Source organism: Heteronotia binoei, chromosome 18 (genome assembly GCF_032191835.1).
Source record: "Heteronotia binoei isolate CCM8104 ecotype False Entrance Well chromosome 18, APGP_CSIRO_Hbin_v1, whole genome shotgun sequence".
NCBI lineage: Eukaryota > Metazoa > Chordata > Lepidosauria > Squamata > Gekkonidae > Heteronotia > Heteronotia binoei.
Genome location: NC_083240.1, coordinates 2,489,358 through 2,515,455, shown reverse-complemented (window position 1 = coordinate 2,515,455; position 26,098 = coordinate 2,489,358). Strand labels below are relative to the sequence as shown.

Genomic DNA, 26,098 nt, shown 5'->3' with positions numbered 1-26,098 from the left:
CACCATTAGCATTCTAGTCGTTGTCTGAAACTACCGTACTAGCATCTGTGGATGTTTTAATAATTGTTATGTTTTTATGGCTGTTTTATCTTGTTTGGTCACTCTAGTCCGATTGCGTGACGAGGGCCGGCTTGAACCCTGTGGAGGCCCCTAGGCAGTCAAAATCTCGGGGCCCCCCTCAGAGTTGGAGCAGCCACCCCACCACCTGCGGCCCCCGCTGTAGCCTGCAGGCCCCTTCTCCAAAGCCCTTCTCCAAAGCTGCGGGGGAGAGGCAGAGAGAGGCAAACTCGGTGACGACGCCAGCAGCAGCCGCACCAGGGAAATCGGGCAAAGAGCGGTGCAGTTGCTGGCCGCACATGCAGGCTGGGAGGGCTGCAAGCAGGGAGAAAGCTGGCCTGGGGCCCTAAAGGCGTGGGGGCCCATAGGCCGGTGCCTACTTGGTCTAATTGTTAGTCTGGCCTTAATCTGTGAGCCCCCCTGAGCCTGCCTTTGGCAGGGAGGGCAGGATATAAATGAAATGAAATAAAGCTGCAGCGTGCTTGTAGGAAGGGCAAGAGTCCAGTAGAACCTTAGCAGACTCGCAAGATCTGTGGCAGAGGATGAGTTTTTGTGAGTCACTCCTCACTTCAATTACGGCTAGAATGTGAGTCCATCTGACCCCTATAATGGAAGGCGGGAGTGATGTCACAAAAGATATTGCAGAAGGCAGTGCGATTGAATAAGACGTTGCAGCAGCTTCCCAGCCAAGAACAATGGAAGAGTCTGGGGTTGTTTCATGTCGGGGAAAAGGGCCTCTGTGCCCTGCTGGTTGACTCCCCAGGAGAGCTGGTCAGCAGCTGTGGGAAACGACATGTTGGATTAAACGGGCCATTGGTGTGATGTAGCAGGATGCTGAATCAACACATTCCTGATTTGCAGTTGGCTGACAGGCTGGAAGCAATGGAGGGGAGTGGGTTTGCTAACCAGGGCTTGTCCTACCTGGTTGAATGGCTGCAGCCACAGCCACCGCTTCTCTCCCAGAGTCACTGAAATGCTGAGGGGATCGTGGGAGATGAAAAGAGGCAAGCGGCTTGAAACCGTGGCTTTGCCAAACCTCCTTTTGGAAGTGCCAACTGTGGCTTGGTGCAGTGGCTGGATCTCGCCTGTGACCGACAGTGTCTGCCTCTTGTCTGCTCCAGTTTCCGCCTGCACGTGGCGCCTTGCAGCCTAGACCGCGCTCCTCCCCACCTGCATCTCGCTGACCTCTTGTTTATCCTTTCAGCTCTTTGGCATCGAAAGCAGCTCCGGCACGATCCTGTGGAAGCAGTACCTGCAAGACGTGAAGCCGGGCTCCTCCTTCAAGCTGATGGTCCAGAGGACAACGGCTCACTTCCCCCACCCCCCGCAGTGCACCCTCCTGGTCAAGGACAAGGTCAGAGCCTGCTGTTGGGACTTATGAACATGAACATCTGAAGCTGCCTTATACTGAATCACACCCTTGGTCCATCAAAGTCAGTCTTGTCTTCTCAGACTGGCAGCAGCTCTCCAGGGTTTCAAGCTGAGGCTTTTCACACCTATTTGCCTGGACCCTTTTTTGGAGATGCCGGGGGTTGAACCTGGGACCTTCTGCTTCCCAAGCAGATGCTCTACCACTGAGCCACCATCTCTCCCCATGAACATATGAAGCTGCCTTATACTGAATCAGACCCTCGGTCCATCAAAGTCAGTATTGTCTACTCAGACTGGCAGAGGCTCTCCAGGGTCTCAAGCTGAGGCTTTTCACACCTCTTTGCCTGGACCCTTTTTAGTTGGAGATGCCAGGGATTGAACCTGGGACCTTCTGCTTCCCAAGCAGATGCTCTACCACTGAGCTACCGTCCCTCCCCTAACCGGGTGGCCTTAGAGTTTGCGTGGAAAAGATGGTCTTGTGTGGTCCCAGAGGCTCAGTCTGGGATGCAGAACAGCTCTCTGAGATGGTCTGGGCAGAGAGGAATCTTTCCCCAAACCCTGAGACCTTTTAATGGGGCTTTCTGAGAAATGACCCCTGGGACCCGCCCCCACCCCCTGCTCAATATGCAACGCAGATGCTCTACTGCTGAGCCATAGGCTATCCCAGGCTTCTAGAGGGTTGTAGAATGCACAGCTGTGATTGGGCCCTTGCCAAGGAGGGGAGGGTCTTCTGCCGAAAATGGGCAGGATGGGCTGGGGTCAGAGTTCCCTCAGGCATGCCCAAAGCCCTTGGACACTTGAAGATGCTGAGGGGTCTGGAGACCGAGTTCTATGAGGAAAGGTTGAAGGAGCTGGGCACGTTTAGCCTGGAGAGGTGGCGGCTGAGAGGTGATAGGATCACCATCTTCAAGAACTTGAAGGGCTGTCCTAGAGAGGAGGGTGTGGAATTGTTTTCTGTGGCCTCAGGAAATTGGAGCAGAACCAACAGGTTGAAATTAAATCAAAAGAGTTTTCGGCTGAGCATTAGGAAGAACCTCCTGACCGTTAGAGCAGTTCCTCAGTGGAAGAGGCTTCCTCCTTGGGAGGTGGTGGGCTCTCCTACCTTGGAGGTTTTAAGCAGAGGCCAGATGGCCATCTGACAGCAATGAAGATCTTGTAAATTTAGGGGGAGGGGTTTGTGAGTTTAGAGCTGTTCCTCAGTGGAACAGGCTTCCTCCTTGGGAGGTGGTGGGCTCTCCTTCCTTCAAGCTTTTCAAGCAGAGGCTAGATGGCCATCTGACAGCAAGGCTGATTCTGTGAACTTTAGTAGATCATGAGAAGGAGGGCAGGAAGGGCTGCCTCAGTGTTTAGTTCTCATGGCCCCTTCTTACATGTCCAGAGAAATGCTGATGGCCATTTTGGGGTCAGGCAGCCATTTTTCCCAGGCCAGGGATCCTGGTGGTTTTTGCCATCTTCTGGGCGTAAAGAAGAGGTCACTGGGGATGTATGGGGGGGGAGTATTTGTGAATTTCCTGCCTTGTTCAGGGGGCTGGACTAGATGACCCTGGAGGTCCCTTCCAACTCTGATTCTAGGATTCTAAGATTTCTTGGGGGAAATCTGACAAAGGAGGCTTTGACAGGAGACTTTGTAACATTAAGAAGAAGAAGAAGAAGATATTGGATTTATATCCCGCCCTCCACTCCGAAGAGTCTCAGAGCGGCTTACAATCTCCTTTACCTTCCTCCCCCACAACAGACACCCTGTGAGGTAGATGAAGATATTGGATTTATATCCCGCCCTCCACTCCGAAGAGTCTCAGAGCGGCTCACAATCTCCTTTACCTTCCTCCCCCACAACAGACACCCTGTGAGGTGGGTGGGGCTGGAGAGGGCTCTCACAGCAGCTGCCCTTTCAAGGACAACCTCTGCCAGAGCTATGGCTGACCCAAGGCCATTCCAGCAGGTGCAAGTGGAGGAGTGGGGAATCAAACCCGGTTCTCCCAGATAAGAGTCCGCACACTTAACCACTACACCAAACAGAAAAGGCAATAAAAATCATGTTTGGGGCAAAGAAATTTACACTTAATGTCCCGAACGTGTCTTTGGGCCTTGGTCAAAAGTTTGCTTAACCAGTAGGAGAATCTTACCGGATTTCTTTGTGTGTTGTGCACTTGGCAAGAGGGGCGGGGCGAATGCTTTCCTGTAGCCCTGCCAACCGGCCCCCTGAGCCTCTCTGTCTTCCAGGAGACAGGCCAGAGCAGCCTTTACGTCTTCAACCCCATCTTTGGGAGGTGGAGTCAAGTGGCCCCTCCGGTGCTGAAGCGCCCAGTCCTCCAGTCGCTGCTTCTGCCCATCATGGACCAAGACTACGCCAAAGTGCTGCTTCTGATTGACGACGAGCACAAGGTACCTTTCGGCCTAGGGGTCCTTCTCCCTCCGGCTTGCCCGAAGGCACTCCCTCGGACGGCTCTCTTCCTGTTTCCTTTCAGGTGACTGTTTTCCCAGCAACGAGGAATGTCCTCCGGCAGCTGGAGGAAATGGTCTCCTCTGTCTCATTCTACTTGGCCGACGTGGAGCAGGGCAAGCTTACCGGGAGGCACCTGCGCAAGGTACAGCCCGTCCTTTTGCTGCCCGGCACTAGCTGGAGGGGGCGGGGCTTCCTGCAGTCTGCCATGGGTGACAGTGACCTCAGGAAGGGAGGTCATTGGTGGGTGTTAGAGGGACAGGCTGGTCTGGAGATGCAAGTGGGAGTCCCGGCAGCTGGGAGCAGAGGAGCTGGGATTTTGGGGCTGGCTGCAAAAGAGATCTAAGGCTATGCAAGGACCTGAGGGGCTGAGCGTGGCAGGGGTGGGCAGGCGGAAACCAAGACTCATCTGGCTGCCAGGGCGTGGGCAGCTCTGGCAGCCGAAGAAACAGTGAGTTAAGAAGATGAAGAAGATATTGGATTTATATCCCGCCCTCCACTCCGAAGAGTCTCAGAGCGGCTCACAATCTCCTTTCCCTTCCTCCCCCACAACAGACACCCTGTGAGGTGGGTGGGGCTGAGAGGGCTCTCACAGCAGCTGCCCTTTCAAGGACAACCTCTGCCAGAGCTATGGCTGACCCAAGGCCATTCCAGCAGCTGCAAGGGGAGGAGTGGGGAATCAAGCCCGGTTCTTCTAGATAAAGAGTCCGCACACTTAACCACTATGGCTGCCCCAAGGCCATTCCAGCAGCTGCAAGTGGAGGAGTGGGGAATCATACCCGGTTCTCCCAGATAAGAGTCCGCTCACTTAACCACTATGGCTGCCCCAAGGCCATTCCAGCAGCTGCAAGGGGAGGAGTGGGGAATCATACCCGGTTCTCCCAGATAAGAGTCCGCACACTTAACCACTATGGCTGCCCCAAGGCCATTCCAGCAGCTGCAAGTGGAGGAGTGGGGAATCAAACCCGGTTCTCCCAGATAAGAGTCCGCTCACTTAACCACTATGGCTGACCCAAGGCCATTCCAGCAGGTGCAAGGGGAGGAGTGGGGAATCAAACCTGGTTCTCCCAGATAAGAGTCCACACACTTAACCACTATGGCTGACCCAAGGCCATTCCAGCAGGTGCAAGGGGAGAAGTGGGGAATCATACCCGGTTCTCCCAGATAAGAGTCCGCACACTTAACCACTATGGCTGCCCCAAGGCCATTCCAGCAGCTGCAAGTGGAGGAGGGGGGAATCAAACCCGGTTCTCCCAGATAAGAGTCCGCACACTTAACCACTATACCAAACTGGTTAATGTTGAATTCTTACCTTGAAGGACTGAGCGGGGTCAGTCAGGGGCCAGCGACTGAATCCCAATAGCGGCCTGTCTTCTGAAACCCTGGGCAGACTGTATTTTAGGCATGCTGAATGGTAAGCTGGCCTGTAAAAAAGGGGATACTACTTTGTACACGCTTGTGTACCCAAGTCCTTGGGCTTCATAGACCAGTAGGCATTTGGCTTAGCCACCCCCACCCCGCTCCGTTCACAAAATGCCCAAGCTTGAGTTGGAGCACTTTCCAGTAAAAAAGTTAAGTAAAGGTAGTCCCCTGTGCAAGCACCAGTCATTTCCGACTCTGGGTTGACGTTGCTTTCACAACGTTTTCATGGCAGCCTTTTTATGGGGTGGTTTGCCGTTGCCTTCCCCAGTCTTCTACACTTTCCCCCCAGCAAGCTGGGGACTCATTTTACTGACCTCGGAAGGATGGAAGGCTGAGTCAATCATGAGCCAGCTACCTGAACCCAGCTTCTGCCGGGATCCAACTCAAGTCGTGATCGGAGCTTGGACTGCAGTACTGCAGCTTTACCACTCTGCGCCACGGGGCTCTTTCTAGTAACTGTAGTATACTTTGTTAGATGTTTCTTCGTGTATCAAGCTTGCAGTGAAATTTTAGACAAGCAATAACGAGAGGGAAAATAATAAGAGAACGGGGCAGGTAAATGGCAGCACACAAGCTGACTACTCATTTATGATGGAATTAATAACGTCAGGAGAAACAGCCGGAAATCTACTTACAGACCGAGGAGCCGTTTCCCGTTTGCCAGGGCCGTTGTACGAATGCGCCAGTCGAGAGAGTGCCCAGCTTGGTTTGGACCTTGCTAGGCTTGGCTGGGCACACGGTCACTCTGAGCTTGGCACTTCTATGCTCATTTTGTCGGGTGCAGTGCAGGGAATCGGGCCTTGGGGCCGCTGGACCTCGGCTTGACATTTCCGGTCTGGGTTTTTTGGGCCTCTTGCAGGACTTGACGACCGAGCAGAGCTGGGAGATCACCATCCCTACAGACATCCAGCGGATTGTGACTGTGAAGGGGAAGAGAGCCAACGAGCACGTCCACTCGCAGGGCCGCGTGATGGGGGATCGCAGCGTGCTTTACAAGGTGCATGCCAGAAAGGGGGGGGGGTGGCTTGGTTGCTGCGTGGGATACTAAGATCAGCCCCCAAATAATTGCACACCACTAGGGAGATAAATCAGGATAGGGCAGGGGTGGCCAACTGTAGTTCTCCAGATGTTTTTTGCCTACAACTCCCATCAGCCCCAGCCAGCATGGCCAATGGCTAGGGCTGATGGGAGTTGTAGGCAAAAAACATCTGGAGAGCTACTGTTGGCCACCCCTGGGGTAGGGTATCTGTATGGGTGTGGAGATGTAGAAGGGAGTGCTCACTGGCTGGGGCTTACCGGAGCAGGGAACCCAGTCAGCACCCCCTTTTTATTTGAGACAGAAAAATGGACATAAGAGCCTAAGAGAAGCCATGTTGGATCAGGCCAATGGCCCATCCAGTCCAACATTCTGTGTCACACAGTGACCAGAAAAACAGGTGCTATCAGGAGGTCCATCAGTGGGGCCAGGACACTAGAAGCCCTCCCACTGTGCCCCCCAAGCACCAAGAATACATAGTATCACTGCCTCAGACAGAGAGTTCCAACAACTTCTTCTTTCCACTATGGGAGACCAGACTCACAGAGGCCCTTTCTTTTTCTGGATACGAGCCTCCTGTTCCTGTTGCATTCTGTGCTCAGTGGGCCCGAAGATTCATTAGGCTCTCCCTAAGTTCCCACAAGACCTATGCTTTATAATGGCCAGCAGCTTCCTAGTTCTCTAGTCTGTTGTCTTCTTTTTGCTAGATCTAAAGGACCAGGGAGTCTCTTTCCTGGCGGGTGGCACCTCTGTAAACGGTGTCCTCTGACTCATTTCAGTCTCTGAACCCGAACCTGCTGGCGGTGGTGACGGAGAGCACAGACAGCCACCATGAGCGGACGTTCATCGGGATCTACTTGATCGACAGCGTCACTGGCCGGATCATCCACTCCTCCGTGCAGAGGAAGGCCAGAGGACCCGTCCACATTGTCCATTCGGAAAACTGGGTGGTGGTAAGGAAGGACCCTCAACCTTTTGACACTGCAGGAGGCTCAGAGATCGCTGGACTGCTTGCAAAGATGCTGTGGGAGGAGAAGGGGCTGGCCTACGATGGTGCAGGCTGGAGCCAGAGACCTTTCTTTGTCCTCTCAACAAGCCAGAGCGGTGTTGCCCTCGGAGGGGGGGCAGGTTTACATACACAGGCCCTGCCCCCTTGGGGGAGGCTCCCTGTTCCATTTGAGGCACTCCCAGTTCTAGGTTTCCAAACTGCAGAGCCAGGATGCTTGAGCCAGGCAGCTTGCAGCTTTCCCCACAAACCAGGAAATGCCTCTTCACTCTGCCTGTCCTCTGAGCTCTTCAGGGTGGCTTACCTTTGTCTCTCCTCCTCCAGAAACAATCCCTTTGTCACTCCCACAGCCCCGAGAGGGAGGATAACAGGCCTAGGGCTTCATGGTGTGTGGGGAAATGCGATTTGCAGCTGGGTCTTCCCACCTTAGGCCTGACACTCAGCAATGCTCCACTTGTTGAGTATCTGTGCCTGAGGAGGAGGGTTGGGGCATTCCTGGAGATTCTAGGGGGTGGGGCCCCGGGGAGGGGAGGGGCCTCAGCATGACACGATGCCACAGACTCCACCCTCCCAAGCAGCCCTTTGCTCCAGGGGATCTCGGTTGTCTGGAGGTCAACTGTAATAGAGGGAGATTTCCAGCTGCACCCTGGATGTTGTCAGCGAAGATCGGGACCACGGAGGTAAACGAAGCTGGAGGAAAGCGACACACCCGCTCCGTGTAGAAAATATTTCTCAGTGCAATCCACAGTTTGCAACTTCGGTGTGCTAATGAACAATTCGGTGATGCAGACAGCAAAGCATCCTGTGCGCGACGCAACTACTGCCCAAAGAACCAGGCAACATTTAAACTGCAGTCCAACAAATGATATGGACCGGGTTTTTTAATTGCTCGTTGGACTGCAGTTTAAATGTTGCCTGGTTCTTTGGACAGTAGTTGTGTCGCGCCCAGGATGGTTTGCTGTCTGCATCACTGAATTGTTCCTTAGCACACCGAAGTTGCAAATTGTGGATTGCCACCGGGATGTTGGCAACCCTACTTGAAGAGAGAGAAGACTCTTCCTTTCCCCAGGGTCGTGGAGCAGCGAACGCTGGTTTTCTTTCCGGGCCGTCTGGCCTGTCCCGTAACCTTAGCTCCCTGCAGCAGCGTCCCTGAGCCTGCCTTTCTAAGCTAACCCTTCCTCCTCTCTGCCTCCCCCAGTATCAGTATTGGAACACCAAGGCCCGCCGGAATGAATTCACGGTGCTGGAGCTGTACGAGGGGACAGAGCAGTACAACGCCACGGCCTTCAGCTCTCTGGACCGCCCCTTCTTGCCGCAAGTCCTCCAGCAGTCATACATCTTCCCCTCGGCCATCAGCGCCATGGAGGTCACCATTACAGAGCGGGGTATCACCAGCCGCCACCTGCTCAGTTAAGAGGCGGGCAGGGAAGGGCTGGGGGGTGGGATTCAGGGGCATCTCTCAAGGGGGCCTCTCTAACGCTGGACCACCCATTTCTCCAGCAAACTCTCTCCTTCCGTTTGGCCTCGACCCCTCCCCCCTCTACGCCCCACAATGTGGAGCCTCTTAGAATTTGGGGAAGAGCTTTGCCGTAAACAGGATTTAACTGTACAGTCGTTAATGTGAACAAAGAAATCCATTGGGCTAAAAAGAAATCAAGGCACTCTTCCTGGCTAAAATATGGACGTGAAATTTTGAGCATTGGCAATTAAAATAAAACAACACATTTTAATTGTGATTGGGGTTTTAATGTAGTGATGTTTTAATTGGGTGTTTGGAATTTTGCACTTTTTGGACTGGAAGGCACCTCTCGTGTCTTCTGTGACCTCGGCTTCCTTCCAGCATGGGGCAGGTTTGTTGTTGGAGTCTGCTCTGCTGTCGGTTGGCACTCGTTTCCTCTTCAGTCTTCTGGTCTTTGTGAAGAAGAAATTCAAAATCTCCACAGCCTCCCTCCTCCCTCGGTTTCCTGCAGATCTCTTGGCAGTCCCCAAAATTGCCATCCACTCAAACATGTGATCCCGGAAGTAGAATAAACCATATGGGATGATGTGCAGACCTTCCCTTTGCCACAGTCAGGCTGTTGAGGAAATTTTTGTACTCTCTCTCACCCACCCCAAATATTGCTGTCATTGCCAATGGAGCAGCACACCGTTTCAGGTGTCTCTTGCTCCAGAGGAGGTGTGATGGGATGTGACAATTTTTGAAACCTATCTTTGTTTGCTTTTGCAGTTGGCCTTCCTTCTGGAGCCATCCTTTCCCTCCCCAAAGCTCTCTTGGATCCACGACGGCCAGAAATCCCAACAGAGCAAACCAGGTAAAACACGTAGACACACACACACACCGTCCTTGGAAACAGAAACGGACCTGATGAAGGTGCCTCACATCAGAGTAAACTGCCGGGTCAGAGTTGTCTAAACTGTTGAGGTTTTGGGTCTCCTGGACTCTGCTCAGCTCTCTGCTCTGGGGAACACCCTGGCTGCTGTCGCACTCTCTGAGACATGCAGCCAACTATGGGCTGCTTCTTCATAAGAGAAGCCCTGTTGGATCAGGCCAACGGCCCCTCCAGTCCAACACTCTGTGTCACACAGTGGCCAAAATACCAGGCGCCATCAGGAGGTCCACCAGTGGGGCCAGGACACTAGAAGCCCTCCCACTGTGCCCCCCCCAAAGCATCAAGAAGACAGAGCATCACTTTCCCAAAACAGAGGTTCCATCTATGCCTTCTGGCTCACAGCCACTGATGGACCCCTGCTTATCCAGTGCCCTCTTGAAGCTGTCTATGCTCGCAGCTGCCGCCACGTCCTGTGGCAGTGAATTCCACTTGTTAATCACCCTTTGAGTGAAGAAATACTTCCTTTTATCAGTTCTAACCCAACTGCTAAGCAATTTCATTGAATGACCACGAGTTCTCATATTGTGAGAAAGGGAGAAAAGTACTTCTTTCTCTACCTTCTCTATCCCGCGCATATCATCTGGGGTCAAAAAGACGCCGTGGAGGAAGCAGAAGCCATCAGGGTTTGCCAGTGCTCTCTCTGGCGGCTAAATCATGTCTGAGCCATTGCAGTGACCCTTCTCTTGCCTGCCTTTCTTTCAGGGAGGAAAACCTGATCCCCTATTCCCCAGACGTTCAGATCCACGCTGAGAGATTCATCAACTACAACCAAACCATATCCCGAATGAGGGGGATCTATACAGCCCCTTCAGGCCTGGAGTCCACATGCCTGGTAAGTAGCTGGAAGGAGGGCTGAACCCCAGAGGAGGGGAGGGGCATGCAGCTGGTCCTGTTCTCTAGGCTCCTTGGATGGCCTCCCTGTGAAGTTGCCTTCTACCTCTCCTCCCATTCATTGGGCCCCATGTTCCTTCCTCCAGTGGGCTTTCTGGAGCCCTGGGCAAGTGAGCATTCGTCTCAACACCTCCTGTCCCAGATCTTTTCATGACCTGAAGATGTGGGTGGCTTCAGCATGCAGAGCTCTTAAATTGAAGCTGGGGGGCTTTTCCTGGGCCTTTCAGTCTCCGTTTTTAACTCTAGCAAGGAAGGAAGGGTGAACCGAGAGAAAGGACTGACAGAAAACAAAATGTAGACTGTAGTCAGATTTCAAATGCAGTTGACCCTGCAAGACCTGAGTTCCCTGGCTTGTTTAGCTGCAGGCCCTGCCCAGACAGACCCACTCTGAGACAGCACAGGAGAGGATGGGCTCGAATTAAGAAAGTGAAATAAACAGGAGAGTGGAGGCGTGTTGCTGTTTTGGAACACTCTCGACTTCTAAAGTACTTGAACGGGGCCTAATGAGGTGTAGCTATTTGCATCTTCTCGCAGCCCTGCTTAGGGGGATTTATGGACTGCCTTTCAGAGAAGGGTCAGGCTTAGGGTTGCCAAGTCCAATGTAAGAAATATCTGGGGACTTTGGGGGTGGAGCCAGGAGACTTTGGGGGTGGAGCCAGGATACATTAGGGGTGGAGCCAAGATCAAGGCTGTGACAAGCATCATTGAACTCCAAAGAGAGTTCTGGCCATCACATTTAAAGGGACGGCACACCTTTTCAATGCCTTCCTTCCATAGGAAATAATGAAGGATAGGGGCGCCTTCTTTTGGGGCTCATAGAATTGGATCCTCTGGTCCAATCGTTTTGAAACGTGGGGGGTATTTTGGGGAGAGGCACTAGATGCTGTACTGAAAATTTGGTGCATCTACCTCAAAAAGCAGCTCTCCCAGAGCCCCAGATACCCGTGGATCAATTCTCCATTATTTTCTATGGGAATATATCTCCATAGGGAATAACAGAGTTCCCAGCAGACATTCCCCTCCCCTCCCCCCGCATTCTGATGACCCTGAAGCGGGAGGATTGCCTCCAAACCGGGGGATCTCCTGCCTCCACCTGGGGATTGGCAACCCTAGTCAGGCTGCTGGAAGGCAAAGCCCATTTAGAAACAGGACTGGTCACCTTGGCTGCTCCTGCATAAAGCCAGCTTGGTGAGGGAGAACGTTTCCCGGTGAACGTTTGTTGCAACAGGACAGGCCCGTGTCCAAGACAGGCATGTTTAAAACAATTATTTACAAAAATGTGAGCATATAAGAAATAAAAGCTGGATAGAAAAGTCCCTGTCTCCCCACCAACCCCTTGCTGGGCAACTGAATGTGTCCCCTGGCTGCTTCTCTGCTTCCCGCGTCCAGAGGCCCATCCTGGCTTCACAGCAGAGCACAGCTGCCTGAGACAAAAACACTCCAGTGCTCCAGTCGGCCAGCAGACGGTGCAGAAGTCCCTGTTCTTCCTCTAGCTCACAAGGCGGAAAGAGCAATCAAAGCCCAAAGCTAAATCAAAGGCTGGTGGACTGGCAGAAGTCCAGAAGCCTCGAGAGAGGTCTGCAGTGGCTTAATTTCTAGAAATCATCCCTAAGAAAAGACAAAGTCTGCGCTTTTTAAAATAAGGTAGTTTTTTTTTAAAAGACAATACTGCATGTCCAGTGCAGCAAATAAAACAACAGTGCATACCAAAATACATCATACATACTGACAAGAAGATTGAATGATAAATTAGGATGTTATGGGGAAACGTGGTCAACGTTCAGCCTGCACAAAAACTACTCTAGCAACCATCACTTTTCACTGAAGCCATCAACACAGTAAGTGGTTCTCCGTAGACATCACACAAACTATACTTGCCCCACACAGTTTTTCAGATTCATAAAACGTTTCCTCTTCACTTCCTGTAAAACTGTGCAATTAAGGAGGTGAAAAACACAGAGAGACAAACCACGAGAACAAATTTGAAGTAATAGATAAAGTCAAACACCGTCCCCAGGGCCCCTTCGCTCAAGGTCACCATCAGCTGCGTGAGGAACTGCACGGCTGTGGAGACCCCCGGCCCCAGCTGAGAGAGAGCTTCGTTGAGAAAGCCCAACCACTCCGGCCACCTTCGTTCGTGGACGTTGGCGCTGAAGAGCTCTCGCTCAGCCCGCTCCAAGATTTTCTCCACTGGATCATAAGTATTAAACAACTCTATCTTCAGCTCCTTCAGGTTAGCAATAATCCCTGCCAAAAGAGGGAAGTGCAGGTTCAGAATTGGTATCTCAATCGTCACAGGCTGAAAAAGAGAGGTGGGCTCCAAAGGGGGCGAGAGTTCCTGCCCGAAGCACACCCGGTGGGTGTCGAGCGTGACAACGACGGGCTTGTAGGCAGCGATCCCACAGTCTGAAACACTACTTAGTATCAGATAGGAGCCATTTTTCAAGGGCTCCACTTTAAGATGCGAGGAATTCACTGGCTGCAGGGTAATTGGGCAATTTCCTCCTAAATCCTTCCTGTTGCAAGGAGCTGTTTCGGTTATTTCTTCACAAAACAAATACCCATAATCCACACAGCCGTGGACTGAGAGAAATTTCTGCTGTCCCCGCAAAATGGACACAAACTGGAAAGGGGGGATGAGGTGGGAGAGCCCCAGGTGCTTTCCGGTGGCCACCAGCCAGCCGATGTTTTTCAACTTCCAGTTCGTCATGTAAAATTCCCCCGGAATGTGCAGTTCCAAATAAAAATATATATTCCACCTGGAGGCTATTTCTGGATTCCAGACCTTGGTGGAGGTTTTGTCCCGCTGTTTCTTGACTTTGTACACGTACGCTTTGGCCGTGTGCCTCACAATTTGCATCTGCTCCTCGCTGAGCTGCAGCGCCTGCTGGATCTCCGCCTGGTCGATGAGGGACCAGGGGGCTCTCTTTTGAGAGAGCTGCAGCACACACTTCATCACCCGGACGTGCAGGCTCTGTATGGTCAAAGCGTCCGAGAAGGTGGAGAAGTCATGCTTGATTATGCTGAAAGCAGAGATCAAGTATTTCTTAATTAACAAAATGCCACCTTTTAACGTTTGGTCGTTTACATCAGAAAGACGGGATAGCACTTTAATTGCTTTTGAGATTAGAGCTCTTGATGCCACGCCAGCAGAGACACCCTTCTTAACTCTCTGGTGAACACTTTGCGAGCCTTGCCCTTGGCCTTTGGACGCCCTTTCCCAAAAATCCAGAAAGGTGTCGTTCAGAACCCAGATGGCCTCTGCCTGGACCATGTCAGGTATGCTTTGCTGCGTGCACTGGCTCTCCTTTTGGTCGCAAGGAAAGTCTGCCGCCTCTTGTTGTACAGTCAGAAGCTGCCGTAATGAAGAGATCGCCTCGTCGATAGAAACGGCTCTGGCCTGGCTCACGCACAGCTGCGTCAAAGAATAGACAGCATAATTAACTTCGGTCACTTTGTGTGCCTTCGTGCACCAAGGGCTGCGGTACTTCGTTCTGTCCCAGTAAGGAAGATCGATTTTGTGGCTCCAGCCCACCTCACTTATATTCCAGCTGCAAAAGAGGCAATCCCAGTCTTCGCTTTTCGGAAGCATGCAGACCAGTTTCTTCTGGTCCTCACACCACATGGCTGTGCAGGACTGCTCAAAGTAGGTTCTGTTCAGAAAAGCGGGGAACCGAGGCCTTTTGCAGAAGTCCTCGTCTGTCATTTCTCTGAAAAAGAGTCCTTGTCCACGATCGTGCCATTCTGGAGGCAGGCAGGTGTCTTGTAATTTCCCAGTGGTTTCGTTTTGAAGGCACTTGGCCAGGGCCTGAACCAGTTTGTCTTTGTCTCCAGTTTGCTGGTCACCGGCCCACTGGTACAAGGCGGTAGTGCAGAAGACAGCTGCCTTAGCTGACCTTTTCCCACCAGGAATGCGATACTCCTCCAGCTTCGCCCCCTCGTATCTCCCGTACATGGTATAGCCGTAATCCACACTGGTGATGTTCAGATACCATTGAGGGAGAATATCTTCCTTGACGGTTTTCTCCCGCTGTGGACGTTCGCAGTGGTCTGCTATGATCTCACTGGTAGGCCAGATTCTGTCAGTCCCAAAGTCAACCAGATAGCAGTGGCCAAAATTTTCATAGCACATCATTTCTTGGTAACTCGATTGTTCCTCGGGTCCCCCGAAAGGGATTTCAAAATAGGGATTCTCCATCCACAGGCTCTGCATTTCTTCATTTAAAAGAGTCACCAGTCTCCGGTGCGCTTCTCTGCTCACCAAATTGTACTGCTTCGCCATCTGAGAGCTATCGAAATGCAGCACCACCGGTAAGCCCAGCGTTTGTTTCTGGAATATCACCGGCTTTGCGTAAGGCTCAAAATATAGTCCCATTGGCACAACGCTGGCTGTGACATTTTCAAACTCGGAGCGGTTGGAATGCCTTCTGGCCCTTCGTTGTCTCACTTCAAGATTCTGCGAGTTTAAAAGAGAGAGATCTTCCGAAGGCCGGGGGGCAGTCCACAAAATAGGCGGCTGCAGCTCTTGGACGACTGCATTCCACTGGAGTATTAAAATGACATAACATATAATCCCCAGGAACAAAAAGAGGACAAAAGCAAACAGCATTGCCCATAAAATCCCTTTCCACACTCTACTTGGCTTTCTGCGTTGCTTAGTAGAGGGGACATCCGAAGGCCACTTTGCTTGGTCATCTATAATCTTTATAGTCTCCTCTGGATTCTGATAATCCGGAGCCAACAGGGGCTTCTTACTCCACAGCAGCCTCCTCTGCATGTTCGTGTCGCTGCAGGGTTTGCTAACGAATCTTCTCCTTCCACAACAGCTCTGATACAGCCGCTTCAGGGGGGCAGCTTTGTCCATTTAACTGTGGGTCCCTCAAGCAGAAACTTTTCTGGAACGAATGGACCAATAACAGGAATCCACACTAGGAGGCAGGCTCTGCTTTGTGTGTGTGTGTGTGTGCGCGTAGGCAAAACCTGCACTCTTATCTCTTCCAAGAGAGAAAAACTAACAGCTCATTTCCCAAGAGCAGTATGAAGATCTGCCACCCGCCCCCAAGTAGTCTGTGTTGAGCAGTTCCTCCGCTCTCGGACTCTATCACAATCAGGGTCTTCCAGTCAGAAGTGCAGGGGATGCTGGTTTCACGCCAGCCTTCTTCCTCTCCTTGTGCTCGGAAGGGGGCCCTGTATGCCAGGAGGACAGCTCTGACTTTGGCAAATGTCTTTAACCTTGAGGATGTAAAAGAGGGACCGGAATCAAGGTGTAGAAAAGGGGTGGCCAAACTTGCTTAAGAGCCACGCAGAATAAATGTCAGATGTTTGAGAGCTGCAAGACATGAACGTCAGGTGTTTGAGAGCTGCAAGGCAGGATGGAAGGTGGGGAGGAAGGCAGGCAGGCAAGCAAGCAAATAGATGAGGGAGGGAGAGGTGGAAAGTAAGCAACGTTAAATGTATTTATTTATCTATCAGATTTATATCCCGCCCTTCCCGGACGGAATAAGGGCGGCCAACAACAGTTAAAAACATTAACAATTAACAAACATAGAATATTAAAAAGTAAAATATATAATAAAACATTTCCATATATATCAACAATCATCCATCCATTCATTAAAAGTCCGAGATGACAGGTTTCTGATTGCCATTATATTAATTCAGTGAAATGGTCGGTGCTGTAAGGTAATAGCCACCTCCCCCTAACCGTTGAAGGTGAGTTTGAATAATTGGGTCTTACAGGCCCTGCGGAATGGTGGCAGGTCCCGCAGGGCCCTGATGTTTTTGGGGAGGGCATTCCACAGAGTGGGGGCTGTTACCGAGAAGGCTCTGGCTCTGGTGGTAGACAATCGAGCTTCTTTCGGACCAGGGATCTTAAGGAGATTTTGAGACCCTAAATGCTCTCTGAGGGTCCCAAAGGTAGGCAGGTCCCAGGCCATTCCCCAAACTTCTGGCTGAGTTGGAGAAGTGATTGAAAGAGAGAAATGCCTTCTCCAAGCTAGCTGATGGGACAGTGGGAGCTTCAGGAGCCGCACAATATGTGTGAAAGAGCCACATGTGGCTCTTTCACACACATTGTGCGGCTCTTGAAGCCCCCGCTGCCCTGTTGACTAATGTGGAGAAGGCATTTGTCTCTTTCAATCATTTCTCCATGCCAAGCCAGCTTGCAGTTTGGAGAATGCATTTAAAGTTGCTTTCTTTCCGCCTCCCCCTCCGTTTTCCTTTTTTTCTCCAGCTCTCAAACATCTGACATTCATGTATTGTGGCTCTCAAACATCTGACATTCATTCTATGCGGCTCTTACGTTCAGTAAGTGTGGCCACCCCCGGGGCTAGACTGAGAGTAGACACTGTTAGAAATACAGGACTGATTAGAAATACAGGGGCCATCTCCTGCCTGCTGAACCACACCAGCTTCAGAAAGATGTTTTGGGCAGAGAGCTCTGTTGGGGAAGGTGGCCTAGCTGAAGGTACTTCTCCCTTGAAGGCAGGCTTGGAGCCCTTGAAAGTCCTCATCCTTGAAGGTCCTCATCCATCAATTGAACCTCTAAGAATTTCATGTATTTTTGCCATTTGTGAAGGTTTTTGTTTTTTTTAAATGCTCACAGTATACCCTACAACGCTCCCCTTCATGAGGAAGGGGGGGGAAAAGCATCATTATATAAACCCAAATGGCAATCCATTGCTGTCTGCCAGAAACCTGGATTCCCTCTAGTCTCATTGAATATTTGGTTGTGATCTAGAGCAGGGATCTCCAATGTGATTCCTATGGGCACCATTACTCACTGCTGTCTTCCTGGCACCGACTAAATATTTTTAGAAGGTGGATGAGGCCAGGTGTCTACTTGTAGTCCAGGGGGAGTAAAACAAAGAACCCACTGGACACTCTAGTAGCACAATGCTGATCACCTAAGACCATGCCTTGCCAAAGGATCCCTGGTGAGATGCCATCAGTGGGACAGGATTTGAATCAGGCACCTTAGCGCTGAGGGCCATCTCCTACCTGCTGAACCGCACCAGCGTCAGAAAGACGTTTTGGGCAGAGCTCTGTTGGGGAAGGTGGCCTAGCTGAAGTTACTTCTCCCTCGAAGGCAGGGTTGGAGCCTTGCCAGTTGGAGCTTCATTTGGGGTTTTGGCCCAGGGGAGACCCGTTGAGGCTCGTCCAATCCTCTCTCCCCACGTCTTTAATCTCCTCGCCTACAAGACGGGACTCAGCTTCACTCGACCTCTTGTTTTCTCAGGTGGTGGCATATGGCCTGGACCTCTACCAGACCCGAGTCTACCCATCCAAGCAGTTTGACGTCTTGAAGGACGACTACGACTACGTCTTGATAAGCAGCGTGCTGTTTGGACTGGTCTTTGCCACCATGATCACGAAAAGGCTGGCGCAAGTGAAGCTGCTGAATCGTGCCTGGCGATAACCGGAGGGAGGGGCCTGCCTGGCTAGAAGGGCGGAGCCCAGCTGCGGGGAGTCGGGCTGAGTCGCCGGTTGCATTGCAGGGGGTGTTGCGGGGAGCAAGACCCCAGGGCTGTCGTGTCTCTCATTTTTTGGCAGGGTGACTCGTCAGAAAAGGAAAACGTTAATGACTGCGGCAAAATAAGGTGTGCAGGACAAAAGACTCTTGGGGGAGAAATGACAGGGAAAAAAGAATTTCCTACAAACTCACAAGAAAATGTGAAACAACTTTTCCCTTTGGGCTGTAATTTAAAACTCTTATTGTATATCACTTTGATTTCTCTTCCTGAACCGCCTTGAAGCAAGACTGGATTTAAGAATCCTCAGCCTGTCTCTGCTAAAATTTAGGTTTGGGGAGGAGGGGCAATGTTCTCCCCCCCTTGTCACTCAAAAATAGCATCTGGGAGTCTGAGGTTCATGAAAGTTTGCCTGTGGTTTAGAAATACTTTGTATATCTGGGTGGGGTGCTCGTTTAGGGAAAATGTGGGAGATGAATACTAGTGAAAATGGGTGTGAAGGCAGAACAAGGCCATCAGTGAGACAGGATTTGCGAAAGGGGCTGAAAGCACAAAGCAGCCCGAACAGTTCTCTGACTGCACTGAACTTTCACCTTTTATTTCTAGGGGGGAACCCTGTTCGTCAGACTTTCTTGGTGATATTTTTGCTTACAGCTAAATTATTTTGAACTATATGTAGTGAATGTGACCACTTGAATTTAACCCCCCCTCCCCCAGTGTTGGCTCATGGGTCTACTTGAAACTTGTTTAGAATAACAAGTGCTTTTGACCATTGACTTGAAATTGTGTGCGTCTTGTTGTTTCCCCCTCCCCCTTTTCTGGTTGAGGTATTTGGTTCATAAATGGAGTTCAAACGATGTGCTTCCTCCCTTGGAGAGCGGAACAAAAGTAAAGGGGATTGGGTTGATGTTAGGAACGCCATACCCTCCAGTGGGAGTTGAATGTGGGAGATGGTGCTGTTCTTTTCTGACACGAGTAATATGCAGTTGCTTCTGTAGGGCCAGAGACTCAGTTCATCTGTTCATTTCAAACCCCCGGGGATCACTGCAGTGATAGGCTGGTGAGAGAGTAACCTTGTGCCAGGTAAGCGTGTAACATTAGTGGCCAACAGCCTGGCACGTGTGAAACAAAATAAAAAATCAGTGGCCAACTTCTTTAATTAGGAGACGAAAAACACCCCAGTCTTTGTAGAACTTCCCTGGTCAGTCGCCTAGAGATTCTTATGCTCCCTTTCAAAGGCATCCAGATGTGTGTTTTTGCAAGGTTTACAATAAAAGTTCACAAAGCAGCCTGGTGTAGTCCTCCCCAGCCCCATGGGGCTGGCAAAAGTGGAGTTTGTGGTTGCAACAGGGCCCCGGCTGGAGTGGTCTTAGGAGCTGACCACGTTTTTGATGCATGGAAATCAAAGTCTGACTAACACAGATACCTCTGCAAGTGGGGGAAGGGAGGTTGAAAAGTCTCTGGGAGGGAATGTAGATTAGAGGGGGGAGGGATTCAGTGCACAGCCCAGGAGTCCTTGAACTCTGCTTCTCCTTGGTAGTCCTCTCCCCTAAAACTGTAGGAGACTCAGCTGAGCTGCCTTGTGTGGGTGTGCAGCCCCGGGAGCCCTCCTGGGCTATGCAGAGACACCTTGCTGAGAGGGGTGGGTGCTTCAGCCTCAGTCTCGGGACAAAAAGTTCCACTTATAAAATATTTCTTTTGAACACCCTGCAATAAGCCAGGACAGCAGGATTTGGGGTGGGAAATGCAGAAGGCCAAAAGCCAGCTTCTGCCTAGCTAAGCACTGCCAGGGTCTCTCATGCACGTCAGGGATGGATCAGACAGAGCTTTCTAGCCTGATGCTGCTCTGGCTGATCCCAGAAAGGCTCTCTCTTTTCCTCTTGGGCTCCACAGCAAGCTTGACTTCAGGGGAAGGAGTGGGATTCATCTTGAACCAGTGGGGTGGGTGTCATCCCAGCGTTCCTTCTCCCCCCAGTGATTTGGTTGATCAGCTGTTTTCATCCCTCCCTGGGAAAGCACCATCTCCCTCCCGGGTGCTTCTGTGACTTCCACGCTGCAGGAGAAGGGAGTTCATTGCATCAGCTAAGAGATGGTGCTGCTGCAGCCGGGCTCCTTTGGCCGTATAAGAGAGAATCACGGTCAAAGAGACCGGAACAGAAGCAAATCCATGAAAATAATTAACACAATTCTTAATACAGCTGAATATCAATATTATTATCCACACAACTCATAAATAATTCAATCACAATCATTCATCAAAGTCAAGCGAGCTCATGCATTTAATGAAAGCTGTCCGTCGTTTATAACAGTGACTGTGCTGGTGCAAAATATGGAAAGTCCTTTAAATATGTCCAAATGAAGTAGACGCTCCAAAAGACCCTCAAGGCGGATAGCCGACGTATTTCTGCAAGGTCCAATGAGATCAATTCTTCACCGAGGAGGGATAAGGAACAGTCCACAAACATTTCTCTTTACATTGTATCCAGCGCAATGTCTCATCAATGGAGAAATCTCTCGCAAGTCTGGGATTCTAACGGGGGGTTGCGGTTTGTTCTGCTGCTGCAGGGACGTGTCGCATATGACACTTTATTAAGGCGCAGCCGCCCTCTCAACACAGAGCCTCCAAGGGCAGTGGCAGTCTACCTTTGAATCCCGGAGCCTGGGCCTAGCCGGGAAGCAGGACTCTTTTTTTCCCCGCCTTGCCCATTGCAGACCTCTGCCTGGCCTACCTAGCAGGGCGGGCTCGTCCGGTGCCCACCGCGCGCGCGCCGCTCAAATTCCCCAGGAAGAGGGCGGGATTGAAGACGCATGCGCAAAGCTGCCGGGGGGGGGGAGAGAGAAAGTAGCTGACTCACGCTTCTGCGCACGCGCCCTTCGGCCTGCATTTGGGTTCTCGCCCGCTGGGGAACGTCAAGCTACAAAGTGGGTCAAAGAGATAACCCTATACTATTGTAGCTACCTCTTCCGTGTTCCGTGCGGCCGCCGCCATATGCGGGGCAGAGGCCGGCGATTGCAAACCAGCTATGAACGTCTTTTGAAAGCTCTCCGGGGGTCACTCTAAAGCCGGCTGTGACTCGATGCAAAAACCAAAGCTGGCAACAAAGGGCACGGCCTTTCTACCCTACGCCTTCTCGATAGGGGCCGCCCCGTGGTGGGTCATAAGGGGACCTGAAGTGTAGAGACCATTCCAGCGCATGCAGCAAAGCCGAGCGCCGCCCGACGTCACTTCCGCCGCGCGCCGGAAGCCGCCTTGGCCAGACGGACGTTGCCTCCCCTCAGCGCCCAGACGCTTGTCGGAGCCTGACTGAGGCGGTGGCAAGATGGCGGCCTCGGGAGGCAGCGGCGGCAGCAGCAGCAGCGCCGGCGGGGGGACCGGCAGTGCCGGGACGCCCCCCACCACGGCGGCGGAGCGGGAGCCCGGCTGGGAAGTGGCGGTGCGGCCGCTGCTCTCCGCCTCCTACTCGGCCTTCGAGATGCGGGAGCTGCCTCAGCTGCTGGCCTCGGTCATTGAGAGGTGGGCGGGGCCTGCGGGGTGGGGCGGGGCTTCGCGGGCAGTGGCCCAATAGTAGAAGGGCGGGGCGGGGAGGGAGTCTAGCATTATACTCCGCCTTCCCGCCAGAGCAGCCTCAGGGCGGCTTACATGTGCATGTCTATTCATGAAATATAAGAGAAACCCTGTTGACTCAGGCCAGTGGCCCTTCCAGTCCAACACTCTATGTCACCCTGTGGCCAAAAAACCAGGAGGTCTATCAGTGGGGCCAGGACACTAGAAGCCCTCCCACTGCCCCCCCCCCACCCCGCAAGCACCAAGAATACAGAGCATCACTGCCCCAGACATAAGAGAAGCCATGCTGGATCAGGCCGGTGGTCCATCCAGTCCAACACTCTGTGTCACACAGTGTCCCAAAAAATTATATATATATATATACACACACATACACACTGAGGCTAAATAGGAACATAAGAGAAGCTCTGTTGGATCAGGCCAATGGCCCATCCAGTCCAACACTGTCACATAAGAACATAAGAGAAGCCATGTTGGATCAGGCCAGTGGCCCATCCAGTCCAGCACTCTGTGTCACCCAGTGGCCAAAAAACCAGGCGCCATCAGGAAGTCCACCAGTGAGGCCAGGACACTAGAAGCCCTCCCACTGCCCCCCCCCAATCACCAAGAATACAGAGCAGCACTGCCCCAGACATAAGAGAAGCCATGCTGGATCATGCCAGTGGCCCATCCAGTCCAACACTCTGTATCACACAGTGTCCCAAAAAATTATATATATATTTTTGTATATATATATATACACACACACACACATATATATCGGGGAGGGATGGTGGCTCAGTGGTAGAGCATCTGCTTGGGAAGCAGAAGGTCCCAGGTTCAATCCCTGGCATCTCCAAAAAAGGGTCCAGGCAAATAGGTGTGAAAAACCTCAGCTTGAGACCCTGGAGAGCCGCTGCCAGTCTGAGAAGACAATATTGACTTCGATGGACTAAAGGTCTGATTCAGTATAAGGCAGCTTCATATGTTCATATGTACACACTGAGGCTAAATAAGAACATAAGAGAAGCCATGTTGGATCAGGCCAGTGGCCCATCCAGTCCAACACTCTGTGTCACCCAGTGGCCAAAAACACCAGGCGCCATCAGGAGGTCTATCAGTGGGGCCGGGATACTTGAAGCCCTCCCACTGCCCCCCCCCCCCCCGCAAGCACCAAGAATACAGAGCATCACTGCCCCAGACATAAGAGAAGCCATGTTGGATCAGGCCAATGGCCCATCCAGTCCAACACTCCGTGTCACAGAAGAACATAAGAAAAGCCCTGTTGGGTCAGGCCAGTGGCCCATCCAGTCCAACACTCTGTGTCACATAAGAACATAAGAGAAGTCATGTTGGATCAGGCCAATGGCCCATCCAGTCCAACACTCTGCGTCACACAGTGGCCAAAGAACGCAGGTGCCATCAGGAGGTCCATCAGTGGGGCCAAGACACTAGAAGCCCTCCCACTGTGCCTCCTCCAAGCACCAAGAATACAGAGCATCACTGCCCCAGAAAGTGTTTCATGTATACCTTGTGGCTAATAGCCACTGATGGACCTCCGTAGGTTTCCAATCCCCTCTTAAGAACATAAGGGAAGCCATGCTGGATCAGGCCAGTGGCCCCTCCAGTCCAACACTCTGTGTCACACAGGGGCCAAAAAACCAGGTGCTATCAGGAGGTCCATCAGTGGGGCCAGGACACTAGAAGTCCTCCCACTGTGCCCCCTAAGCACCAAGAATACAGAGCATCACTTGCCCCAAACATCAGAGAAGCCATGTTGGATCAGGGCAATGGCCCCTCCAGTCCAACACTGTGTCACACAGTGGCCAAGAAAACCAGGTGCCATCAGGAGGTCTATCAGTGGGGCCAGGACACTAGAAGTCTTCCCACTGTGCCCCCCCTGAGCACCAAGAATACAGAGCATCACTTGCCCCAGTCAGTTCCATTAATATGCTGTGGCTAATAGCCACTGATGGGCTTCTGCTCTGTATGCTTATCCAGTCCCCTCTTGAAGCTGTCTATGCTTGTAGCCAGCACCACCTCCTGTGGCAGTGAATTCCATGTGTTAATCACCCTTTGGGTGAAGAAACGCTTCCTTTTATCCGTTCTAACCCGATTGCTCAGCAATTTCATTGAATGTCCACAAGTTCATTGAATGTCCATGAGTAAAATTATTTTGTAGTAGCAGAGGCTTCCACTACCTGGAGCCCGTCTCAGCAGGTGTATCAAAAGCATCATCACTGGGTAGATCTGTGTATGACAGCAGCACACACCACCTGTCTGCGGGGAGCAGGAAGGGGAGAGAAATTGTAAACAGTAGGCTCAATTTCAGCAGGTGCACACAGTGTGGGTGAAAATTACTTAAATGTCAATGCGTGCATATGTAAAAATTGTAAACAGTAGGGCCCCAAAAGCCTTAGAGGCCAGTTTTCCCAGGGATCCTGGAGAGGGTTTGGGTTTTTCTTCTTCATCGTCATCTTCTTCTGCCATCTTCTGGCCATGAAGCAGGTGTCACTGGGGGCATGGGAGGGGAGATATTTGTGAATTTCCTGCATTGTGGAGGGGGTTGGACTAGATGACCCTGGTGGTCCCTTCCAATTCTGTGATTCTCTCCACGTAGTGACATTTCTATACCTAGGCTTCCTTGTTAAGTACACTGTCTGTCATGCTTTCCCCAGTGGATTCTGGGCTGCCTTATCCCCTCTTCCCCGCATTTGCATGCCCAGTAGCATCCAGCAGCTCTGCAGACTGCTTTTGACTAGTGTCTTTCTTGGCTCTGTTTCACAGGAGCATGCCAAGAATTGAACTGAAGATATTATCTCCACGGAGCCCTTTATTTTGCTCCATCAAAATTAAACAAGTCCAGTGATGAACTTGTTTCAGTATATACTTTCATGACTCTTAATGTTTCTGGAAAACAGATTCAGATGTGTAGCCATGTTGGTCTGAAACAGCAGAACGAAGTTTGAGTCCAGGGGCAGCTTTAAGATCAACAGAGTTTTATTCACGGTGCAAGCTTTCGTGTGCATGCACATTTCTTCAGATACAATGAAAGGGAAGTTACTGGTCCATATGTATAAGTAGACAGTGAACAGCAAATTAGCTTACAGTGTGATGAAGACATTAAGAGATTCGAGGAGCGAACAGGAATAACAAGCTTCATTTATATGGTTACCATTTATTTGGGTTTAATTCAGGGGGCAGGGCATAGTGGAGGAAATAAATATATCAGAATTGGAGATTGATAGGCAGATGTACCCTTCAGAATTGTGGAATGCTGACAGTAATCGCCTTTATGTTCCATGCATCGCTTCTCAAGGTTTGCTAATGGTATTTGAGCATATACCTTGCCACACAATTCCGTCAACCTTTGCCTATGACTTCTGCCAACTAGTGACACTCAGAGGCATGGCTTCTCTGACATCAGCTAGGAGCTCTGGCAAAGCGGCCTTCCCCCCTTTTTGTTTGGTGGGGGGGGGGCTTATGTTTTCCTGTCGTGCAAATAATTGTTTTGAACCTTGTCTTCTTGCAGAGCTGCACAGATTTCAGCTTGTCATGTAGGCTGTTTTCATGGGCATTGATGAATGTGAAGCTTTGTAGAGTTCTGCTGAGCGCTGCAGGGCATTAACAAAACAAATAGAGCTGACCTTGTTGAGACAGCAGGGAAGAAAATAGCTTCCAGCAGCCTGCACAGAACGGCTGTTTTTCTCAAAGGCACAGCTCTGATAAGATTTTTTTTGTGGTGTGTTTCCTTAGACTGTAGGCGTTGTTTGGAAAACTTTATTCAGAACTTTCTTATGCTTTCTATATGTGTTAAGAACGTTTCTGACTCAGGAGTTCCTCCAAGGAGGTCAGAATGGCATTCCTGGTTCTGCCCTCCTTTCCTGGAACCTCACAGTAGCCCTGGGAGGCAGACCAGGTGGAGAGAGGGAGGGAGTAGGACTGCCTCATGAGAAGCCAGTGGAGTGGAGATCAGAACCTTGGCTTCTCTAGTCCCAGCCCACTGCTGTCGCCACAGCACCACGCTGTTTTCCTCTTTCCTGTAACTAGTAATATCATTTACTCAGCGATATGGTGTTACCCTGGTATAGATTTCCCTGTCCTGTGCAATGTTGGAGGCAGCTCTGAGGAAATGTGTGGTGACGTCAGATTTTCGTCCTCTAGCTGTGATGTCATGTTGTGTATTTGCTGCTTTCTTAGCAGTGATATGCGTGCCAGGCTGGCCTCTCAGAGGAAACGAAAGCACATGCAATGGAGAGGACAAAAATGCTACTTTCAGTGGTATTGAGTGCGCTGCCATATACGGTTTTTGGCCTTGTGTACCTACTCAAATCAGGTTTTCTAGATTGCTGTGGATTGAAAACTTAGGAGCTGTTGTTCTCCACCTCCCCCCCCCCCCCACCCAAAGTCTTTTGCAGTATTTTATCAGAAAACTGTGAGGTCATCTCAGGGTGGTCTTTTGAGTTACG

The 26,098-nt window shown here is 51.3% G+C and overlaps 2 protein-coding genes across 2 annotated transcripts in view; both read left to right on the top strand.

Annotated features, from left to right (window-relative positions):
* EMC1 (ER membrane protein complex subunit 1) overlaps positions 1-18,861 on the top strand; it is a 32,561-nt gene extending 13,700 nt beyond the window's left edge. The window contains exons 14-22 of the mRNA XM_060258795.1: positions 1,262-1,411; positions 3,652-3,813; positions 3,897-4,016; positions 6,153-6,290; positions 7,109-7,282; positions 8,534-8,744; positions 9,563-9,647; positions 10,428-10,557; positions 17,854-18,861. Of these exons, the coding sequence (XP_060114778.1) occupies positions 1,262-1,411; positions 3,652-3,813; positions 3,897-4,016; positions 6,153-6,290; positions 7,109-7,282; positions 8,534-8,744; positions 9,563-9,647; positions 10,428-10,557; positions 17,854-18,033 (1,350 nt within the window). The 3' untranslated portion in view covers positions 18,034-18,861. The remainder of the gene's footprint in view (positions 1-1,261; positions 1,412-3,651; positions 3,814-3,896; positions 4,017-6,152; positions 6,291-7,108; positions 7,283-8,533; positions 8,745-9,562; positions 9,648-10,427; positions 10,558-17,853) is intronic.
* Positions 18,862-21,374: 2,513 nt separating this feature from the next.
* UBR4 (ubiquitin protein ligase E3 component n-recognin 4) overlaps positions 21,375-26,098 on the top strand; it is a 148,850-nt gene continuing 144,126 nt past the window's right edge. Inside the window, 1 exon segment of the mRNA XM_060259383.1 lies at positions 21,375-21,599. Within this exon segment, the coding sequence (XP_060115366.1) occupies positions 21,406-21,599 (194 nt within the window). The 5' untranslated portion in view covers positions 21,375-21,405.